Source organism: Cebus imitator, unplaced genomic scaffold (genome assembly GCF_001604975.1).
Source record: "Cebus imitator isolate Cc_AM_T3 unplaced genomic scaffold, Cebus_imitator-1.0 Scaffold66, whole genome shotgun sequence".
NCBI lineage: Eukaryota > Metazoa > Chordata > Mammalia > Primates > Cebidae > Cebus > Cebus imitator.
In genome coordinates this window covers 3,791,906-3,813,529 of record NW_016107381.1, presented here as the reverse complement: position 1 = coordinate 3,813,529, position 21,624 = coordinate 3,791,906, and the positions used below count along the sequence as shown (strand labels likewise).

The 21,624-nt window shown below is 39.7% G+C and overlaps 1 protein-coding gene across 12 annotated transcripts in view; it reads left to right on the top strand.

The window, feature by feature from the left end:
• The window catches only part of CD44 (CD44 molecule (Indian blood group)), a 94,453-nt gene that overhangs the window by 40,040 nt on the left and 32,789 nt on the right, over positions 1-21,624 (top strand). For 5 of the 12 annotated variants that reach the window (XM_017530517.2, XM_017530514.2, XM_017530511.2 and 2 more), the window contains exons 3-7: positions 2,294-2,427; positions 8,964-9,032; positions 11,978-12,211; positions 18,847-18,972; positions 20,248-20,373. The exons of 1 other annotated variant lie outside the window; for it this stretch is intronic. In XM_017530517.2, coding sequence (XP_017386006.1) covers positions 2,294-2,427; positions 8,964-9,032; positions 11,978-12,211; positions 18,847-18,972; positions 20,248-20,373 — 689 coding nt within the window. The remainder of the gene's footprint in view (positions 1-2,293; positions 2,428-8,963; positions 9,033-11,977; positions 12,212-18,846; positions 18,973-20,247; positions 20,374-21,624) is intronic. 6 more of the 12 variants (XM_017530524.2, XM_017530522.2, XM_017530523.2 and 3 more) reach the window with 2 other exon arrangements.

Below are 21,624 nucleotides of genomic sequence, written 5' to 3'. Positions count from 1 at the left end.
TGCTCTAAAATAAAGAGCAGATGTATATAGACATCTGTATGTGTTCAGAGCTAGGTCTGGGAGAATATGAAAGGAGCAGAGGAAGGGAGAAAGCTCTGGTGGCTACTGAACCTGTACTGTAGGCTGCAGTGAAAACAGGCCAATTAGCAAATCCGTTATTCTATTCCCAAGGCTAATTATTTAAATATGGCCCTGACTAGGCTACTGGTCTAAGAAAATGAATTTAGTAAACCGAACTTTGATTGTGAAATACAAACAAGGCATATTTGAAAAATACAGAAATGCTCCCATATGCTGAGGACCAGGGGAGTTCTTACAACTGCCACTGTCCGATCATCAAGCACTGAGATGCTGGAGACCTACTGCCCACCTGGCCAAACCCCTCACTTAATCCTCAAACTACACTATTGGTCAATATTATCAGCTCATTTTATGAATGAAGCAACTGAGGCTTAGAGAAATTCCACACCCTGGGACACACAGCCTGCCCATGGAGGATTTGGGATTCTGGATCTCCTTAGCCTGAGCCCAGGACAGGATTTTAATGACTAAGGCCTCCTTGGGAACTTAAAAGGAGAGAAAGGATGCTGCCTGGATTTGCTGAATATTCCTTGTTCCCCGTGATCAGTAACTTACTCATGCCACATACACACATATAAACTTTAATATCCCCAGTTCACAGTTAGCATGACACAGAAAACTGCCAGGCAACATGAAGAGGCAAAAACTCAGTAATAGCTTACAAAGAGTACAATCTATTCTAGAATGTCGGGGCTATCCATACTTGACAATAAGATGTGATGGGGTGAGTTGGCAGGTAGGTTCACCAAGGAGTATTAGTTAGAAAAAGAAAATCTGTGCCAAAGAAATCTATCATGTCACCAATAACTGGTATTAAGTATTGCAAAACGCATTTCCATAATTTCACTCAGGTAGCTATGAATCAGCTTTCTGCCATAGGACAGATGGCAGAGTCTCATGGGCTAGGATAAAACCTTAACAGCTACTCTCTTTTGTCTGCCCCACCCTGATTGGTAGCAACTCTCAGATAACATGAAAACTTATTACCACTTAATTGTGCCTGCTCCCCCTGCCAAGCTAAGGAGACCTTGGGGAAACCAGTCTGTCTGTTCAGATGAGAAATTAGTCATGTGAGCTACAATTGCCACATAGATATGAGTTTTGTGTGCCTGGAAACTTCAAACTCACAGACATTTCCAAGGGTCTTGCAGGGTGATGGGTTCCATGCTGTTCCCCTGGCAGGAAAGATGAAAAGCATTGATGCTGTGCATTTTAGCAAGAATTATATTTTCAAACACCTGCTGGATTTAGCTTCCTCCTCTCTGTTCTCCTGCTGTATCACAGCTTCCCTTGCACACAACATTTTCTCAGCCCACATCTCATTTTTTGAGGCATTTTATATTTTTTTAAAAAATGTGTAATAAGCGAGTTTTTAGCCACCAGGATACTGCTAGAAGAGGCTGGGCTCTGGTATCTGAAAGGGCCTCCAGCTGTAACAAGCTCTCAGACAAACCTTGGTTAATTGGGAGAGAGGGGTTAAACATTTTTTTGGATGTGCTGCTTCTGGAAAGTTCCTGAGCTACATGAGCCGTTGCTATCTGCTTACTTAATTGCTATGACTCCCATTGTAATGATGGCTAATTTATCCCCACTGGCAATAGAATTATACCTGGGATGCTCAGGAGACAGTGTGCTGTGTACTTTGCATATGAACAAGGCTTCGTGTTTAGGATAATGGAGTATGGAGTAAGGGGGCTTGCAGACTTGTGTCTGAGAAATAAGCAGGGAAATGGGACATGAGGCAGGTCTGAAATGTGTGTACTGAAATGAAGAAGTACCTCTTCCTCTTTATGGAAGCTGACCATTTTGTGTATTTTCTGGAAAACATGAAGGTAACCCAAAGCCAGCATGAATTGCACATCAAAATTTTTCTCTTCTGTGACTCAGGCTTCCTTCTGCTTGTTCAAATTGGCTCACCACTGCTGACCACAAATTTCGATTGAACTAATTATCCCTTTTATGATTTTTTTAAATAAAAAAGCTCTTTACAGGCGTCTAAATAAAATCACTTTGTTTCTATCAGTCTTGTTGATCTCTTTCCCTCTCTGTGCTGTTATTTTTGGATTTCACATAATTCGGTTGTTGAAACCTCTGATATCCCTAAGGGTGAATTGAGTGAAGAATTGCATGGCATTAAATGTCATTCATTGAGATATTATGAAATTCCCATCTTAGCCTTTCAGGTCAATATCCTCTTGTTTTTCTCTTGCAGGTATGGATTCATAGAAGGGCACGTGGTGATTCCCCGGATCCACCCCAACTCCATCTGTGCAGCAAACAACACAGGGGTGTACATTCTCACGTCCAACACCTCCCAGTATGACACATATTGCTTCAATGCTTCAGGTTGGTTCTCAGGCGGGGTGTCTGTTGGCATGAAAGGCTTTGGGAGCCTGGTCTTTGGATCTCAGCTTAAGTGGGGATTCATGTAGCCTCTACTTACATAACAAATGCTCACTCAATATCTGTATAGCAGAGACAACATTCCTGTCTCCACGGAGCTTAAACGCTGAATTGGGGAGGCAAACAATAAACAAATAAATATTAAATACAGGCTTGGCACGGTGGCTCACACCTGTAATCCCACCACTTTGGGAGGCTGAGGTGAGCGGATCACCTGAGGTCGGGAGTTCGAGACCAGCCTGACCAACATGGAGAAACCCCATCTCTCTTAAAAATACAAAAAAATTAGCTAGGTGTGGTGGGACATGCCTGTAATCCCAACTACTCGGGAGGCTGAAGCAGGAGAATCGCTTGAACCCGGGGAGGCAGAGGTTGTGGTGAGTCGAGATCAGGCCATTGCACTCCAGCCTGGGCAACAAGAGCGAAACTCTGTCTCAAAAATAAATAAACAGAGCCAAATAAACAAATAAATATTAAATACCCTTCAGGGGTGTGCAATCTTTTGGATTCCCTGGGCTGCACTGGGAGAAGAATTGTCTTGGGCCCCACATAAATTACACAAAGACCAACAGTAGCTGATAAGCTATAAAACAAACAAAAAATATCGCTCAAAAAAATCTCATAATGTTTTAAGGAAGTTTACGGATTTGTGTTGGACCACGTTCAAAGTCATCTTGGACCACATGTGGCCTGCAAGTTGCAGGTCGGACAAGCCTGAAGTCAGAAAGTGATACAAGTACTATAAAAAAGAAAGCAGAATACGCGGCCAACTAGTACTAGGGATACTTTTATTTTCTGAGAAGGTGGTCAGGGAAAGTGCCTCTCAGCCTGTTCTGAGAATATCAGTGCTCACAGGGGAGAATGCCAAGGAATAAAGTCAGAGAGCTAAGCAAGGGCCCGCTCACAGGGGGTGATTCATTCTCAATGTGATAGGAAGCCATTACAGGTTTTGAATAAGGGAGTGACATGAATCTAATGATAGCTTTGGGGTGTGAGTCAAATGTCTTAGCTGAGAGGTATTTATTATATGAGAGGACTGGAAAAAAGTCTTGGAGAGTATATGGTATGCCTTTGAGCTTCTTAAATATCCCTTACCCAACAGCTGAGAGAACCAGAGAAGAAGAAACCTAAGTTAAGGTGTAGATGCTGGGTCCCAGGCCAGCCTTTCTCCATGTCTTTGGGACATTCTCCCAACCATTAACCTAGAAAATCCTGCTTATGAGCCTAATTCAAGTCCTAGCAAAATTATAGAATTCTATGCATCAAATTTTCAGATTTTTTTGAGAAGGATCAAAATTATAAACGTCAAATTTCTGGATGCCAGCTATCAAAAGTCTTAACTCTTAAACTGGGCCTTCTGTTCCCATGGAAGGTTTGAAGTTGTGTGAAGGAAAAGATGAAGTCTTGAGGTAAACTTGGTACATCTTGCTGGAGTGTCAGTTGTCCTTAAAGGTGGGAAGGGGATGTTAAATTAGGTGGAAAGGGGCTTAAAACATTAGCAGCCTGAGACAAACACAGATATATATATAAAAAATATATATTTTGTATATATTATATATATACACACAGAGAGAGAGTACAATTTAAAATATGCATGGATTTCTAAGCTAAAAAAAGGACATCAAATTAATTATGAGATATTTTGCCTACTAATAAAAAAAACAAAAATTAAAATTAATTGCTAGATTGCATCAGTGGCTTTCGTCTATACCACCCACCCTTTGTTGTATGAACAGTAGGGATCAGAGTGGAAATTCAGAGAAGAAATCTACAGTTTAGGACAAAGTATCAGGACTGGCAGTTGAAATGGAGTGCATGAAGCCAGTAGATTTTGACAAAAATTTACAGGTCACTAAACCTATGGAGAGGAACAGAAAACTGTAGAATGTTTACTCCTCCCTGTTATGTGGGTGAAGAACACAAATGGAGTTTGACCAAAGGGAAGGTAGTCCAATTAACACTAAATAGTACATGACTCATGCATACTCATTTCCCATACCCATGTCTAGCATGTCATTCTAATGATATTATAATGAGAAAACCACATATAAACAAGCAAGAAATAGACACAGAGCAACATGTGGTCTAGCTAGCTCCATCTCAGTGCAACAGGTCAGAGGGAGACATTGGGAAAAGCTTGTACTTTAGATGAAGAGGTTGGCTCAGTGGGAAAAGGCAGGCCGTACACTCCTGAGTCTCTGGGACCTGTTTATTGCGTCTCCCATTAAGCCTTGCTGAGTGAATGCATGCAGTAAGTTATGTAGTTGCATACCCACATTGTCTTACCTGTTTTACAATTTGGTCTCACTTGCCAGAAGGAACCTCAACCCAAACAGCAGAAGCTCACACTGTTTTATTGCCTGGCGTCAGAGCCATCTAGGCAGCCTGCTACTGAGACTTATTTCTATCCTTAATTTTCTTCATGAGGTTGTGCCCATCCCTGGAGTTGGGAGTAAGAGCATTGATTAGTTTTTTTCTCCTTGGAGAGTTAGTTCAGTTGAAAGGTTTGAGAGGTACAGTGGGGGGTATATTGCTTACTAACATGGATGAATTAAATAGTAAAGCTAGAAGTAATGTTTTTCCTTTTCTCTGTTTTCCAAATTGACTCAATATTGATGGCTACTTTTATAAGTTTTTATTTAAGTTTAAAGGGAATATTTATTGATCACCTCTATGTGCTCAGTACTGCACTAGGCACAGATGGGGTGAAAAAACTGGAGGCTACATTTCTTAAAGAAGTTAACAATCTTGTTGAAGCAAGGAGACAAAAAAATAAAGAAACTGGAGAAGAGGAAAGATGTGTTTAAGGAAAAATAAATTCTAAACGTCTTGGATTAGAGTCAGTTGATATGGGTATTAAGTGAGCTAAAGATTTTGATAAACTGCCCTATGCAAAGGATTTCATTGCAAGGATCCTTGTTTCTAATTTAGCCTGAGGGCTGCTAGCAGGTGGTCCTGTCCCAGTGCTGTGATCCCCCCCATAAAACGGCTATAGGGACAAAAGTCAGCTTGATCTTAGTAGATAGCTCCCACAAGCTTAAAGTTTTAGCAATATTTTTAGAAACATGGCCTCTGGCTAACAAATGAAAATAAGGCAGAACTTGAAAAGGCCTTTGTGATTATTTTTTTTTTTTTCCTCATTCTCAGTGGTTAAGGCCCAATATGAGCCTGGAGAATTCTGTGTGAACACAGAACTGACTTGAATTCATTCATTTATTAAGCTTACTTTCAGTTAAGTGCCTCATTTTCTTTTGAACGTAGAATTACAGGGAAGATCTACATGTATTTATTTATCCATTTCCTCCTTTATTCAACAACTATTTGAGAACATTTATGAGATACCTAGAATGTATCAAGAATTGAGGAGGGTGGCTTTCTATCTGACACCCAGAGATTAGTGGCTAGACTGAATAATTAATGTTTCTCTTGGTTATTTTCGTGTGTTGAAACCAAGGTTTATGAGAATGCCCACCTCAGAGAATTTCTAACAAGTCCTCAGATTCAAGAACACCTCACCAGGTCTAGCTTTCCAAGTAGTACAGAGCTCATTAAATGGAAAGAAAGGCTGTCTAATGAGGCCCTGGAATCTAACATGAGAGCCTGAATGTGTTAATTGCACATTTGTATCACCATCCACTAAACATATTTGCCAGATTTGATGTTTTTTATAAAAGTTAAAGTGAATTGGAGCATGAAGTGTGTCCATGTGAACAAATGCTCTAATAATTTACAAAACTGTCTTAGGATTTTTGACATCATGCCCCATTCTATTACAACTTGCTGCCTGGAAATTCCCAATGTACTCTTACTTGCAGTTGTGTATGAAGTTGGGGGAGATTGTTCCATCCCTGACATCAAGAAGCCATACTCTAAAGCCTGTTTCCAGGTATGCACAACATACAAACATCAGAAGCATCTCATAGGTTGATATTTCCAAGAGAAACAAGATAGATACTCCCCCAAATCTCCCAGGCTGGCAGTATGCCCTTATTTTCAAGTGCAATAATTTTGGAAAACATTTTTGAAAACTGTAAAAAGCTAAATTAATATTAATTATTACTGCCCCCCATGACCTTGTGAATTCCTCAGAAGCAGGGACAGAAACATATTCATCTTCTTTTCTCTTTCTATATGATCTGGCATATAAGAGTTGAGTAGATGCTTAAAAATAACAAATGAAGAGTATATCTATAACTTCCTTTAATTATTTCTTATGGCATTACCATTTAGGGTTTATCCAAATGCTTGGCCTGCACATATTTACAGGCCATTTTGGGGGTTAACATCTTAGGTGTGCTTACTGGAAGAATAGGCCCTTGGGAAATCATATTGGCACTTTTTTCTTTTTTCATGCATTCAACACATATTTATTGCATGTTTCTCTATCCCCATTACACAGAAATGCTCTGGCCAAGACAGATAAAGTTATTATCTGTGGAGCTTGTATATTTCTAGGGAGGGAGGCAGATAGCAGGAGGTGGGGATTGAGAGCTGTGCCATGAGCAGCCATCAAGTAAGATGAACAAGATAAGGTTATACAGTGGTAAACATGAAGAAGAAATGAGAGCAAGATGCTATGTGATGGTGACAGGTGTGGGGGAGTAATGAAGGAGTTTAGATTGAATGGTAAGGAAGGGCCTCTCCAAGGAGGTGATATTTCTCTTTAAAGAAATCTGAGAAATCTTTTAGAACAGGCTTTGCAAGAATGGCTTTTCCTAAAACGTTTTGTGTTTTCCAGTTGAATGTATAAAACTGCCAGTTAGTTTCACTATGAGGCCAAATAAATGGGCAGGTAAAGGTTATCCTCTTTATCTGTGGGAACAGATGTTCCCAGGTACTAGGAAGCAAGCAAAACCTGTTTTGTTCAAGCTGTGTTTTTATCCACTTTTACAAGCACACAAAAATTATAGCAGGACTTTGGGAAGCTGAGGCGGGCGGATCATGAGGTCAAGAGATCGAGACCATCCTGGCCAACATGGTGAAACCCCGTCTCTACTAAAAAAATACAAAAATTAGCTGGGCATGGGGGTGCGAGCCTGTAGTCCCAGCTACTTGGGATGCTAAGGCAGAAGAATTGCTTGAACCCAGGAGGCGGAGGTTGCAGTGAGCCAAGATTGCGCCACTGCACTCCAGCCTGGCACCTGGCAACAGAGTGAAACTCTGTCTCAAAAAATATATATACCTATATTATAGCAGGAGACTTAAAATACTTGTGATAGTAGTCTGTCTGACTGCCTGCTTCTCTTCCTTTCTCCCTCTCTCTATCCAGCTATCCACCCGTCCATCCATCTCTTTCTTCTTCTTTGACAGAAGCAATTCTGGGAGAAACTAACCTAGCAAATAAATTTCCATTTTACATTTAAGTACGCACACACACACAGTATAAAAGCTGTAAGGCACAAATGGACTTAATCTTTCTATAGCAGCAAAACCAGTTTAAAGCTTTCTGAGATTTTAGAGCTCAGTACAAGGTCTAGTCTCAGAATAAAGCACTTCGGCATGAATGGAAGCTTGCTTCAGCTACTTTGCAGTCTGCTTTTAAGACACGAGGAATGGAATGCAGGGTGGAAGTTTCAGAGCCTGTTTTCAGGGTGCTTGAGACAGGGCTGCTCAGAGGGCTACCAGTAACATCTGTGGGTGATCAGTCAGGCCCAAGATTCAGGCAGAAATCTTTATTCCTGAAGAAAGAGATGAAAGAGTAGAGGATAAATGGCGAGCAAGAGAAAAAAACCCAGAAATGCCCATGATGAGATATGCCAAAACAGTAACCTTGAAAAATCTTCCGGGCATCTAGGCCAAAGGTGGTCAACCTCAGAGGCAACATGCTGAGAAGCAGTCTATACAGAGTAAGCACTTCAAAAGATCAGCTAAGTTAATAAATACATTACTGCATTAATAAGAAACTAGAGATTCATTTGGTTTTTAATGTTTCAACCAAGTAAATTCTTTGCTGGTTATTTTAAACTTCAGATTGTCATGCTGTTCATGTTGAAAATATTTTATTGTGTGTCTGCCATGTTTTCTCATCATTTCTATAGATTTCTCAGATTATATTTTCTCATGATAGTTCGTACATTACTTTTAATTATTTTACAATGTTCCTGCATTACTTTTATAATCATAAATTTAAAAAAATCCTCCCTTATGTATTTGCATTAGAGAAGGAGCCATGTCTATCATATTTAAAATTGTACTCCTTTTACAGTGCCTGATATAGAATGTATAGTTATTAATGAATGTATTCACTGGGGTGGGGAATTTCTGGAAACCTCATAAGTTTCCAGAAATTTATGAAGTCAAATAAAAATGGAAAATGCATCACGAAAGACAGAAATTCCTAGCCAACTTACGGAGCTTTGGAAAAAGAAAATTATTTGGGATAAGTTATAATAAAACTCCATTCTAACTGACTAATAAAAATTAGCATAGATTTTGCTCATATTTTGAAGGGTTCTCATGTTTTTTTTCCTACCCCATAGCTCCACCTGGAGAAGATTGTGCATCAGTCACAGACCTGCCCAATGCCTTTGAGGGACGAATTACCATAAGTACGTATCTCTTCTAATCTTGATTAAATTTTCCTGTTTTTGGAAAAGGGTTCAGGTGTGTTCTCTTTGGTACTATTTGAATAGAATATTAGGTCGGGCGCAGTGGCTCACACCTGTAATCCCAGCACTTTGGGAGGCCAAGGTGGGCGGATCACTTGAGGTCAGAAGATGAGCCTGACCAACATGGTGAAACCCCATCTCTACTAAGAATACAAAAAAATTAGCCAGGCATAGTGATGGACACCTGTAATCCCAGCTACTCAGGAGGCTGAGGCAGGAGAATTGCATGAACCCGGAGGCAGAGGTTGTAATGAGCTGAGATTGCGCCACTGCACTCCAGCCTGGGCAACAGAGTGAGATTCCATTTCCAAAAAACTATATATATGTATAAAGAATAGTAGTCATTTCCCTAAGACTAAGGATAGTTGGCTTTAATTCACTGTCTCTTCCCTTTTTTTCTGTGAAGACTTGAAACTGCTCTGTGGTTTACACTCATGCATTGTTCCTCAAACTTCAATTGTTTGAAAATCGCTTTCACATTTTTTTTTGGCATCTCTGTGTACACTGCTATCATTTACTTGATATTTTTTATTTAATTGGCCCATTGTTTTCTACTTAATATACATTCATTTTTAAAAAGAAATCGCACATGGAAAACCAAGATCACATCATAAATAGAAGGCAACATTAATAATACATTTAAATGTAAGAAAAATTAAATAATATTCTTAATTTGTGACTGCAGAAAGCTCTGGGTCTGAGTCATGTTCCCTCTTATAAAGGGGGATTAATAACTGTCAGGTGTAGGGGCAGTGTGGCCCCAAGTAGCAATTTTCTGTTTGATATAACTGAAGTATTGAAAGATAATCATGAAGGATATAAACTTCTTGATATGTGTTTTGACGTCATTTTTACCACATCTATCTGAAATCATCCTGGTATTTGATTATCCACTGGTGTGTATATTCTGGCACTTTTTAAAAATAGAGATAAGGGTCTCACTATGTGACTTGGGCTGGTCTTTAACTCCTGGGCTCAAACAATCCTCCCTCCTCAGCCTCCCAAAGTGCCAGGATTACAGACATGAGCCACCATGCCTGGCCAATTCCAGCACTTTAGAAATCAGGAAATCTCAACCAGAACTTTCAAATAGGCTAAACTGCTAACCCTGATGTTACTGTCTTTGAGCGTCATTAATTGGGAAGCAGCACAGTGTCGAGGAGGTCTGATTTCTGCTTCCTCACAGCTAGACACTGACAGTGTGCATGGGCATGATGTTGGCAGCGATAGAGGGACGAGAATCTCCATAGGCCACACAAACCCAGCCCCGCACTGTTGGGTAAGGAATTGTCCCTGACCTGTGCCTTGCAGTAGGAAGGGGATGCCTCACTCCATGATGGCTACGACAGGAGGTGTGCTGTCTCAGTCAGCCCTGGTTTGAAATCCTAGTTCCTCACCATGTGTGAGATTTTAGAGAAGTGACATACTTTCTCTGATCCTCAGTTTTCTTGTATGTATGATGGAATAACCTATGAGAATTTTCACGAAATTTGTAAAAGACAGCATATCTAATGTATGCCCAGCCCGTAGTAGATGTTTAATAAATGCCCTGTTTCTTTGATGCTCACAGTTCTCTTTTGAAGTCTAGACCTGTAAGAGTCTGGTCAACAATATTTCCTTGTCAAATCCTCATCTTCAGAGATTACCAGGATGATTGAGACCTTAATTCTTTTTCATTTATGTATTATTAATAGTTCCGCTTGAGGCTTGGCACAGCAGCTCACTACTGTAATCCTAGCACTTTGGGAGGCTGAGGCAGTCAGATCACCTGAAGTCAGGAGTTTGAGATCAGCCTGGCCAACATGGTGAAACCCCATCTAGCCAGGCATGGTGTCATGCACCTGTAGTCCTAGCTACTTGGGAGGCCGAGGCAGGGGAATTGCTTGAATCCGGGAGGCAGAGGGTGCAGCACGCTGAGATTGCACCACTGCACCCAAGCCTGGGCAACAGAGTGAGACTCCATCTCAAAAAAAAAAAAAAAAAAAGTTCCATTGAGCAAGCTAAATAGGTAGACAAAAAGAACCTTTAGTCCCATCAATGCAATACAGCAGTAAATAATTTTATCTAAATGCACACTTGCATAGTGAGTGGCCCAGACTTCAGAGCAGCAAATACTTTTAGGGAGGAATAATGAATGAATGCATTCAGGCTTTTTCTCCTCCGGTTCATTCTAGTCATTTCCTTGTTGAAACCACAGACGTTGATCTTCATATATATCTGTGCTTGTTAATTTCCAGGTTGAATTTCACAGAGGACTGCAAGGCTCTATCTCTATTTAGACCTGCTGATTTCCTAGCCAGAAGTGGGTGTTTGCACAAGCAGACAAAATTTGCCCAAGCAGACAAAATTTTCCCCTTAAAACAGAAAATCTAAATCGTCATCGATTTGCAAATGTGTCTTCCCTGCTGAGGCTATTAGTCTGCTACTTCAAATCTTTTTTGGAGGAATAGATGAAATAAATAGCAACATATTTTATATGTACTTCAGAAGGGAGAGTAGGGAACCAAGTGGGAGGATGATTATTTATTGGGCATCCACTGTATTTTGAATACTGTGCTGAGTACTTTACTTACAATGTATTACATAATCCCCATTTTACAATGAGAAAACCGAAGCTCAGAGTTACCTTGTCTAGAGCTCTATGAAGCTGGGATTCAAACGTGAGGATGGGACTCTCCGGTACTTCTTTGTTTCTTGCCTCATCCCCAAGGTGTGTGGGGGATGGGAGGGTGCACTTAGTGCATCAGCCACTCTCTCCCACCACTGAATAAATAGGTGTTTTTCATTACAAAAGAAAATAGCTTTGAAATCACTACATTAAATGCTAATCCACATACTCAAAATATGAGCTGCAAAGTTCTGTAAGTACCTTTTCTCTCTCCCAGCTATTGTTAACCGAGACGGCACCCGCTATGTCAAGAAAGGAGAATACAGAACGAATCCTGAGGACATCAACCCCAGCAGCCCTACTGATGACGACGTAAGCAGTGGATCCTCCAGTGAAAGGAGCAGCACTTCAGGAGGTTACATCTTTTATAACTACTTTTCAACTTCACCACCCATCCCAGATGACGACGGTCCCTGGATCACCGACAGCACAGACAGAACCCCTGCTACCAGTAAGGAGAATAAATCACTGTGCTTCCCAATAGCATTTCCTCAGAAAAATGCCTCTGACCTTCCTACTGCCCACTCACATCCTGATTTTCTCATCTCTAGACAGCTGGAAGTTGGTGACACCATTAGGGGAAGTGGACTCTTGTGGTTGCCAGTGCATTGCATTCATTGACTACTGCTGTTTACCTTTTTTTTCCTCATCTGTAACTGTTTTTCTTACCTTGGCATAATAAGTGCCATATTGGAAGTCTTATTTTGGGGAGAGCCCTCCTTATTCTCATATCACTAGGGTTACAGTGACAATTCAAGCCTGATATGAAAACTATTTTCATTTTTGCATGTTTCCTTCTTGTTCTTATCCACCTATGGATAAGATTGTTTTTATAAAGTTGGGACCATAGAGTTTGCATACCACTCCACTAGCACTTTTTAAAAAAACCCATTTATGCCTTTTTTTAAAAACACATTTATGCCTGAGGTTGCAATTCTTTGAATTTTTGCAATCAGGCCTTGGTGATGACCTGAGCAGTAGGCTGTAAATAACTCCTACATGCTTAGTGTTCCAATAGTGGAAGAGTAGGCATAAATGGGTCAACTGTGTTATGTTTTAATCTGATTTATACACATATTTTTGGTAGTGTAATATTCAGGGATTTTCATCAATCATGATTTACTAACAATTCCTTCATTTTTGGTCCAAAGAAGCATATCTGGAGGAGCTTTCTGATCAAATTAAATAAACTTGAGAGTTCTATATTCCAGCCTGTTGGGGAAGGATCTCAATACTTACTTGGCATTTGGGGGTAATTCATTACTTAGGACTACAAGAGTGGAAGTATGTAAACATTACATTTGATTCCTTTGGAGTTTGCCCCTCGTGCATCAGCTCCACTGGAAAGTGTTTACATCTCTCTTGCCTCTTCTGTTTTCCTCTTGGCTTTTCTTCTATGGTTTGCTTGGAAATGGACTTCCAGATGGGCCATGTTCCTCCAATGGAGGATTAATCAAACTCAAATAGGGCATCTGCGTCTGGAGCAGTTTTCCTAGTATGGTGTGGATTTTCTCTTTTCCTGGCCACGGCTCCTGAGGGTTGGAACTTGGGCCTCCAAAGAGTGTGGCAGAAATGCGCTGGCTTGTGAATACTCAAGACAGGGCCCTTCCTATTCCTCATTGCCCAGAAGCCAAGGAAACCTCCCCAGCACTGTGATTTCATTTAAGGTCACTTGCTCAATAGCATTTTAAATTTCTGTCAGTCGCTTGCTGAGGGCATGAGACAAATAGGTTCCCATCACTCCCTGCAAATTCTTTGAAGCCTTTCAAAAAGCAGTTTTTTCAAGCTGCCCATGCTTTCTTGAATTATTGACACTCTTGAGGTTGCATCAGCTTATTGTTGGTAGTCCCATGGGCAACTCTTCTTGAGAGAGGCTTCTGCAAACAAGGCAGGTAGTGCTGCTAGCCACTCACTGCTTCTTGGGTTCCCAGTCTGTTTAAAGTAACCACGTCGAAGGTGCTTATCATTATGGCATGCAATTTTGTCAGATGTTGGCAAACACAATAATTAGTGGTCTCAGCAGGAAGCAGAATAGGTCTACCCTAAAGTATCACTTCCCACCAAAGGAGAAATTCCTGACAAAACATAACTTGTGGGGACTAGATGAAGTTAACATTCAAGCCACTAATAGCCTATATAAAATAGTATTTCATGTGTATTTTTAAAAAGGCAATTAGCACATTTTCTTAACCCCCATAGAATATCTCTTAAGAATGGTATCTTCCCTTCCTAAGTTAGTCAGCAAATGTATTTTGAGAATCTACTATGTACCAGGCCTATTAGAATCTTGGGATCTAAGGATAAACGTGGTTAGGAAGTAATATTGAAAAGAAGCAAGGATTGCTGAGATATTTATTCATTCAATTAATATTTGAGGTCTTCTGTATGCCAGACACTGCTCTAGGATGCTTGGATTTCATGGACTTAACTTCATGGAGACTACATACTATTAGTTTAGAAATCAAGGGAAAGGAGTGCTACAAGACTTAACTAAAACATGGTTCAGGATGTGGGCTGAGAAATGAGTTGTGCCTTTTTCCTCCCGGATAAATTGGTTAAGTTTCTTTCAGCAGCTAAAAAAGAGAGAGACTAATTAGACTACCAGAGGAGTCCAGGGCTAACCTAAAAGTCTTTGAAGTACTGTAGGACTCAATGGGACCAGTAGCAGCTCCAAGTGGATCACTTCCTGCAAAGTAAGGTACCAAAGCAAACAACCTGGTGGAAAACTGAGCATAATAACGGCATGCCAGGAAGAGTCAGCACTGATAGGTTCCTGAATAGAATCATATTTTCAAAGTCCAGTGAGAAAATTTGCAAAACCTCGTCGCTGTTGCACTGAGAGCTGGGACAGAGTGAGAGGGAGTAATTGCAAAACCTCCCTCATGCATTGCAGGAGGGCAGGGGTCAAGAGGAGCACTGGCTGAGAGCATAGAAGACGCCTGTCTTTGGCTCCGCTGGCTCATTCCTTCGTGAAGGGCCTGTAGTGGGTGGCAATAGGGACAGCTAGTAAGAACAACCATCTGGGTGGCTTTGGGCTTCCAGGAGGCTGTTTATCTTGAGTGTCATCAGCCTCTTCCTATTGGTGATCTGGAACTCTCGAGATCAAGAAACCTAAACCAACTCAGGAAGCAGACTCCTGCCTTGGAACACTGTATTTCCTTGTCTTCTGGGTGTCAAAGAAATAATTTCTTTCTCTTTTTTTTTTTTTTTTTCCAAATCTGGTGTGGCCTATTTGGGTGGGGAAAATTAGAAATTCTGCTGGCTAGGCAGTAGCTTTTCGTTTTTCCCTCATATCACTCCTTTCAGGAAGACAAAAATAAAGCCTATTTCTATCTTGTTCTTGTTTGTTTCCTCTGGTACTATTTTTTGCCTGGTGTACTATTGGGTGAGGGTGGTGGGAACTTGCATCTTTAATAAAGTTTCTGAGGTGAGAACGTGCTGTCTGCAGATTTTCCAGGGGATGCTCAGGTTTATCTGAGGGCTTCGTGGGTAAAATTGGCTCCTGTTTCTCTACTGTCTGTTCTGACCTAATGTGTCCTTTACATCAGGGATGTCTAATCTTTTGGCTTCCCTGGGCCACACTGGAAGAATAATTGTCCTGGGCCACACATATAATGCGCTAACACTAACCATAGCTGATGAGATAACAAAAAAAACCTGCAAAAAAAATCTCATAATGTCTTAAGAAAGTATATGAATTTTTGTTGGGCCACATTCGAAGCCGTCCTGGACCGCATGTGGTCCACAGGATGTGGGGTAGACAAGCTTAATTTAGAGGACAGAATCTATTGTGCCAGCTATTGGCATTTGATATAGATAGAGTCAAAGTTTTTAACCTAGGGTTCATGGATTCAGTGATAGGCCATAGGCATCCTCTAACCATTTATATGCAAAATTTTGCGTGTGTGTATGTGTAAGGTCGCTTTTTTGAGGAGGGAGGTCACAACATAGATTTTCAAAGGGATGCATAATTTAAAGTGTTTTTTTAAAATCTCGACTGGCTTAAATTAGATATTTATCCTGGTGGTTTTTGCCATTCTGCTTCAATAAGGAAACATCCTGAACTCAAGTCAAACTTGAGAGTCAAATAAGAGATTTTATATTGCAAAAATGTTACTAATGATATTTTCTCTAATTTGAGAAACAAACTTTGGCAACTCTGGTTTTTTGGTAGAAACACATACTGAATTGGAATAAAAAGTGACAGAAGCGATGGATGCTTGAGGAAACTTTATCTGATTTTGACGCTTTGAACACGTTTTCTTTGCCAAGTTCCTGCTCAAGAATGAAGTTTGACTTGAGGCCGATGTGTGTGGGTGGAGCTTTGAAATGCCAGTTGTCATCACAAGCTACCTGGGTACGATGCTAGGCNGTGAAAAATACACACTAGCAATCCAAAGATAATCGAAAGATAAATGAATGAAAGCAACTGCTTGAAATTCTGCTTCGAAAACCTCCAGTTCATGGCTCAGTCACCCAATCAAGTAAACTGAAAATCTCTTTCCTTCACAGGTTATTAAGTTGATGTTTGATTTTGCTTTCGTCATGAATTCAGGGGGTTCCGTTTGAAGAATGAATAGCATGAAATTGATACCCATGTGGAATTTGCATTTCTGATGTTGTCCTAAGATTGTGGGAGACATTAGGAGTCTGGAAAGATAAAACCAGGCCTAGATTTTTCTTTTCTAATTATTCAGTGATAGACACAGACATCATATATAGACAGAACTAAAAGTAAAGATTTATAGAGGTCATTAAATGATATTTTCATAGTTGATCCAGTTAGTTCAACTGTGCACTCAAACAGCCACACAGCAGCTCAGGAGCAAAATAACTGGCTATGGTTCTGGTTTGGTAATTCACAGCCTATGACTCAGGATCTCATAACAACATCAGTGACAGGTAAACTGCTTCATCTTTTGCTTGCCAGCTCTCCTGAATATCAGCTCTTTTAGTGTTAGGGGAGAGGACGTCCATTATCATGCCAAAGCTTCTTTGCCATTCTTAGTGAGAATAGGGTCTGGTACCACTTTATTTATCAGAAAGGCTTGTGGATCTGGGGATGATTGATATTTGTAAATGTCCGGTTTGTTTTCCTTTTGGCAACATATATGTAGAATCAGAATGATTTTTCCATCAGAGGAAGGAAAACTGTGAATTAATAGTTTTGAATGAATGAATGAAATTATGGAAAACTACAAATGAATGAATGGACTCTGTGATTCACTGAGAAAATGTCCTTTAGAAAGAAGCCTGTCTGAAAGTGCAGTTTCCTCCTTCCTACTGATCTGATTCTCACAACCAATAATAAGAGAAGGAAATGTATATTTCTCTTATCAAAGTATAGACCCTGAACCCTTCTTTGGACACTTAAAATCTCAACAGTAAAATGTAGGAAATGACCTGTTTCTCCATATCAGACTCTAGGCCTCTAATAAGTTCCCTGGGTGTGTGGCTCTTAGTTCTATATCCCTGCAAAGTGTATTGATAAAGGAGCTTTGGGAAAACCGATTCAAAATCTGTAAAAATGGGAGATTACAAACACCTTCATTTATTAACTTTTATTGATGGAGGTAATGGCCTTATTCCAAAATAACTAGACATTCTTTCTGCAGAGGGAAGTAATAAACATGGAAAGATGATTCTTTACATTTGTTTGGCTTATGTGACACTGGATAAATTATATTCTTTACTTCTATAAATAATCGTGAGAAAAATAGTGCTCATGTTACCTTGTGGTTGCCATATCACAATGTCTAAGATCATGCAGAGGTGGGGAGGGGGGATAGAAAGATTGCAGAATAAAGAAAATGCTATTTATAAATGTTGACAATGTTTAGCTTCATAGGACAAACAATGTGAAGGAATAGGTCTTCTTGGCAGTGTTTCATCTTGGGTTATTTTTGCTTTTGGGCTTTCTTGATAGCTGGAAAAAAATCTATTTCACCTTACTTTTGTGTTTAGGGATGATGGTTTCAGCCTCTCTGCTTCAACTTGTTCTCAGCTTTTTGTCTGCTGTTAGCTCATATGCTTATGATGTACATTTTTGTGCATTAGAAATGGCAGTCTCTGGAAATTTTTAAATCATTACTCTTGCTTCTGGCCTTATTAGCGAGATCATTGGGGTCACTTCATCTCTGTCTTTCCTGATTGATTATTCTATTTTCAAAGAATGGGACTCAAAATGTCCTGTTCTCCTTTGCAAAATATAGTTTGATATAAGAAATTACCGTGGGCAAGGTTGTTAGAGGGATTTGGAATCTAAATGGAAAAAAGTGGAAAGGTATCTTTTTTAGTCTGCTACTTCTATGTCACTTTCCCTGTGTGTTGGATTGTTAGGCTTATGTATCTATTGCTGGCAGAAATATCATATCCTAAATTCTTGGAGAATGATATTGTTTGCCCAAGATTGTATAGAAGATTAAGGAACTAGGATTCTGAAGAGCTGAGTTTTATAATCATAAACTCAGATTTAGAAAGGATGTTAGATGCTGTGGTTCAATCAACACTTCTAATAATTTAATCTCTTATACAACTTTCCTGCCAAGTGACCTTCCTGATGTTGGGAAACATAATACTTTATGAAGAAGTTCATTGTTGGATCGTTCAGATTATTGCTTTTTAAAATCCAACATTTGGAAGAACATTCATCTCTCTGAAATTTTCACTACAGGTCCTAATTTGGCCTCATGGGTCCAGAGACAAAAGTTAAATCTCTCTTTTATATTATATAGACTTTCAAAATTCAAAGACAGCTCTCATGCGTTCCTGGAGCCCTCACTCTTGCTAATTAGGCATCTGACTTCAGACAAGTCAGAAGCTTTGTCCAGCACAATCTTTAAATCTTTAAGACAAGGAGCATGAACCAGATGATATTTAAGATCCTTCCCTCTCTGACATCCTATGAACTCCAGCTTGGGCCTCTGAAAAAAATGGAACTTTTTTGCTTTTTCCCTTTCTTTTCACTATCCATATCAAATATAGATGATTCTCTTGAGTAGTAAAAGAGCATAAGCATATTCAATGCTATTTCTTAGGAACTTTTAATTAATCTTTCAACAATCAATTCAATCACGATTACAACAGCTTTGATGAGCACTAGTGCCACAGCAACTGAGACAGCAACCAAGAGGCAAGAAATCCAGGATTGGTTTTCATGGTGGTTTCCACCATCAGAGTCCAAGAATCATCACACAACAACACAAATGGCTGGTAATGAGTTATGATTATCTCATAGCATATGTTTTCTTAACAGCCTTGAATAATTTTTATTGACCAATGGGATGTTGTTAAAGCCTAAAGTCCCTTCTATTCTCATAAATGTTTGTTACAACTTTAGAAGGATCATGAACTCTGGTATCTGTTTGCTTGTATAGCACTAATAGGATTTCTTCTTTCTAATCTGTGGATTAGTATTGCCCAGGAGAAGGCTAATACAGAGACTATGAAAAGGGGACAAGATTTTTTTAAGTGATATTGCAAAATTGTGACTCTGAAAGATTATTCATGTATATTCTAAAATTACCACAGTCATAAAAAGTCTTTGATTTTCATAAGGAAATAGCACAGCTAGATCTGAAAAAATATAGAAAATGTTCGTCAGTGGAACTATTCTTGGGGTAGACAGGAATCGTATGAAAAGACAAATGCTCATTCCCTAAGATAGCCTGAATCTCATTCAAAACGTAGAAAACCCCTTTTTAGTAAAGAGACATCTTCTATAGTAACCACTGAGAAGTAGACATTTTTCATCTCCTTTTTTTATTAAAAAAAAAAAAAAAAGTAAAAATTTCTCAAAATCTCAACTACAGTTCACTTTAGTTAACCCTCTTGGTGGCCTAATAATGCCAGGAATTATTTCTCTGTTAATTGGCTTCATGGTTTTGCTCTATGCTGAAGTATTCTTGGGAACTAAGAATACTTAGTTCCCAAACTAAGCTGCAAACACAGATAGAACTAAGCTTCTATCTGTGTTTGCAGCTACACTGATCTGATGCTAGAGAAGATAAAAAATGAATTAGCAAATTGTGAACACAATGAAATGATTGACACAGGTGTAGATTCCAACATTTTTCTGGAGATGTCTTGACAAAAAAAAAAGACACATGTGAAACCTTTCCATTCTGTCCTTGATGACTTGACTTTAATGGCATATGCTTAATGAGTTAGTAATAAATGCGTCTGAAAGTGTTGGGGGGGGTTTCACTGGCCTTTAAAAACTTATTTGGAGAGATTATGTCCACACATAATGCTCTTTTAGCTTTCTTAAAGAGAATATTCAGTTTTAAAGATCATAGCCAATTGTTTTGAGATTTATGTATCAACTTTGGAGACCAGAACATAAGAATTTGGGGTATGCAAACCAACTCCCTCATTTTCTTTATAAAATCCTGGGAAATCCATTATACCTTCTGTGCCTGATTTTCTTCCTTTGCAAGTGGGTTGCTTGGCATCTAGCTCAGCCACTAACGCAAGTCACCACAACAGGTACGTCTTCAAATACCATCTCAGCAGGCTGGGAGCCAAATGAAGAAAATGAAGATGAAAGAGACAGACACCTCAGTTTTTCTGGATCAGGCATTGATGATGATGAAGATTTTATCTCCAGCACCAGTAAGGATAATCAATTACAGTATAGCCATTTATGCAAGGCTTATTGATTAATCTGAGTGATACCCAATTGTATCTTTCCTGAAAAGCAGTTAATGTGAAAAATGAGTGAACCTATGATCATACCTTAGTTATATCTTGATGAGATTATGGAGGAAGAAATAGAATGTTTTGAGGAGAAGTGGGGAAAACATCTCACAAAATTTCTAATGTTTCATGTTCTTCCTTTTTGATTTATCTATGAGGTCTGCTGCTACAGATTATCTTTGAATGATCAGGCTTTGACAGAGAATGACATATTAAAACAGTACAACAAATATTCATTGTGTACTTACTGTGCTAGGTGCTAGAAACACAAAGAAGAAAAAAGCCAGAGCCTTTGCCTTTCAGAAGCTCATGGTCTGTTGGAGCAATAGGCTTGGAGAATGTGATTAGAAGGGTATTAATTAAAAGTTGTAGAAGATCCTAAGTTGAAGGCCCTTAAGGCTTACATGATGGGAGCTAGAACTCAAGAATTATTTTAGTTAATCAAAACCTGGCTGAGGTCGAAGGAACAAATCCAGAGTTTTAACAAATGAGCTGGACACCAATATAACAGAAAGACCTCGAAGGGAAGGGCAAATGTCAGGTTAGCTTTCACAAGACATTGCCACTTATTAAAAGCAAATAGTAAAACCACTATTGGTACATAACAGTATCCAAATTTTTGACAATTATAAAATGTTTTTAGAACAAAGAGATGGAAATTGAGCTCTAAAGATGTCCTTAAAAAGTTAAAAACATGCAAAGGTTGGTCTAATAGTTTGCCGGATTACTGAGTTTTCCCCACATACCTGTAATGACCTAAGATTTTGCTGAGCAGAGCTGAGAATCCTAAACCTGACCCCATCACAGTTCTGCTTTTCCTTAGAAAAAGGGCTTTTGGGGGACTACATGAGCTCTCCCAACTCACTGAAGTTCTATCCATTTCATTAAAACCTGAGAATTGGCCGGGCGCGGTGGCTCAAGCCTGTAATCCCAGCGCTTTGGGAGGCCGAGGCGGGTGGATCACGAGGTCAAGAGATCGAGACCATCCTGGTCAACATGGTGAAACCTCGTCTCTACTAAAAATACAAAAATTAGCTGGGCATGGTGGCGCACGCCTGTAGTCCCAGCTACTCCAGAGGCTGAGGCAGGAGAATTGCTTGAACCAAGGAGACGGAGGTTGCAGTGAGCCGAGATCGCGCAATTGCACTCCAGCCTGGGTAACAACAG